Raw genomic sequence first — 964 nt, forward strand, 5'->3', positions numbered from 1 at the left:
GGCGGAACCTAGGCTGAGAGTGGAGCACCTTAGGGCACGCGGGATGCGTTTGGAAGCCGAGGGGCCCAGAAGCACCGGAGTCGATGTTGGCTTTTTGTGTCCTCCGAGTTCCAGAGCATTACCCGCTGCCCTACGAGGCCAAGCATGCTGCCAAAGGTCAAAGCAAGTTTGTTCATCCAAAAGGGACTATTGTACTTTTGAGCGGAAAGACTCCCCGGGCTCTGCTGCCTTCCAGGCATTCTTCCAGGAGCTTTCTCCCCCTGCAGGCCTGGGCTTTAAATGCAGCTTGTTTTTAACCGTGGGATGCTGCTTTATTCTTGGCGTTGGCGCCAAGAGCGGCATTCAAGCCCTACCAATTAATTATGGCCTTCTCGAGAAGAGGGGCTGTCCCTTAGGTCTAAAGTTGGTGCTCCTGGCTTTACTGGCAGGATGTGCTTTTGAAGTCTTCCGCGTGCCTACTCAGCCAGCATGCTACTATGTACAAGCACGAGCATGCCAGGAAGCCCAGCTTTGGTTTTGGCTTGGCAAATAACTTACCTGGATCCACAGAGACATCACCATCGTTTCCTGCGCCTAATTTCCTTCAAAACTTACCAAACTGTACACTCGAAATATGTGTAATTTACATGTCAACAAAACTTGCTTCAAAAAGCACACTCCCAGGATTCAATAATCAGTGTCAGCTTAGCTTTTCTACCTTAGCTAGCTAAGGTAGAAAAATGTCTCTTTTAAAATCACATCTATTATTCCTTTCATTGGATAGCTTGTTTACTTTAAAATCTTAAGCTGGAGAGATGGCTCAGTGGTTAAGAGCACTGTTCTTCCAGAGGTCCAGAGTTCAAATCCCAGAAACCACATGGTGGCTCACAACCATCTGTAATGAGATCTGATGCCCTCTTCTGGAGTGTCTGAAGACAGTGACAGTGTACTTACACATAATAAATATAAATAAATCTTTAAAAAA

The 964-nt window shown here is 46.6% G+C and overlaps 1 protein-coding gene across 1 annotated transcript; it reads left to right on the forward strand.

Annotated features, from left to right (window-relative positions):
- Positions 1-6: 6 nt before the first annotated feature.
- LOC116092181 lies at positions 7-685 on the forward strand. The gene has a single exon (XM_031373533.1). The coding sequence runs from the start codon at positions 44-46 to the stop codon at positions 530-532; it is 489 nt and encodes a 162-aa protein (XP_031229393.1). The 5' UTR covers positions 7-43; the 3' UTR covers positions 533-685.
- Positions 686-964: the final 279 nt, after the last annotated feature.

The sequence above is a fragment of the Mastomys coucha genome, chromosome X, assembly GCF_008632895.1.
Source record: "Mastomys coucha isolate ucsf_1 chromosome X, UCSF_Mcou_1, whole genome shotgun sequence".
Classification (NCBI taxonomy): Eukaryota; Metazoa; Chordata; class Mammalia; order Rodentia; family Muridae; genus Mastomys; species Mastomys coucha.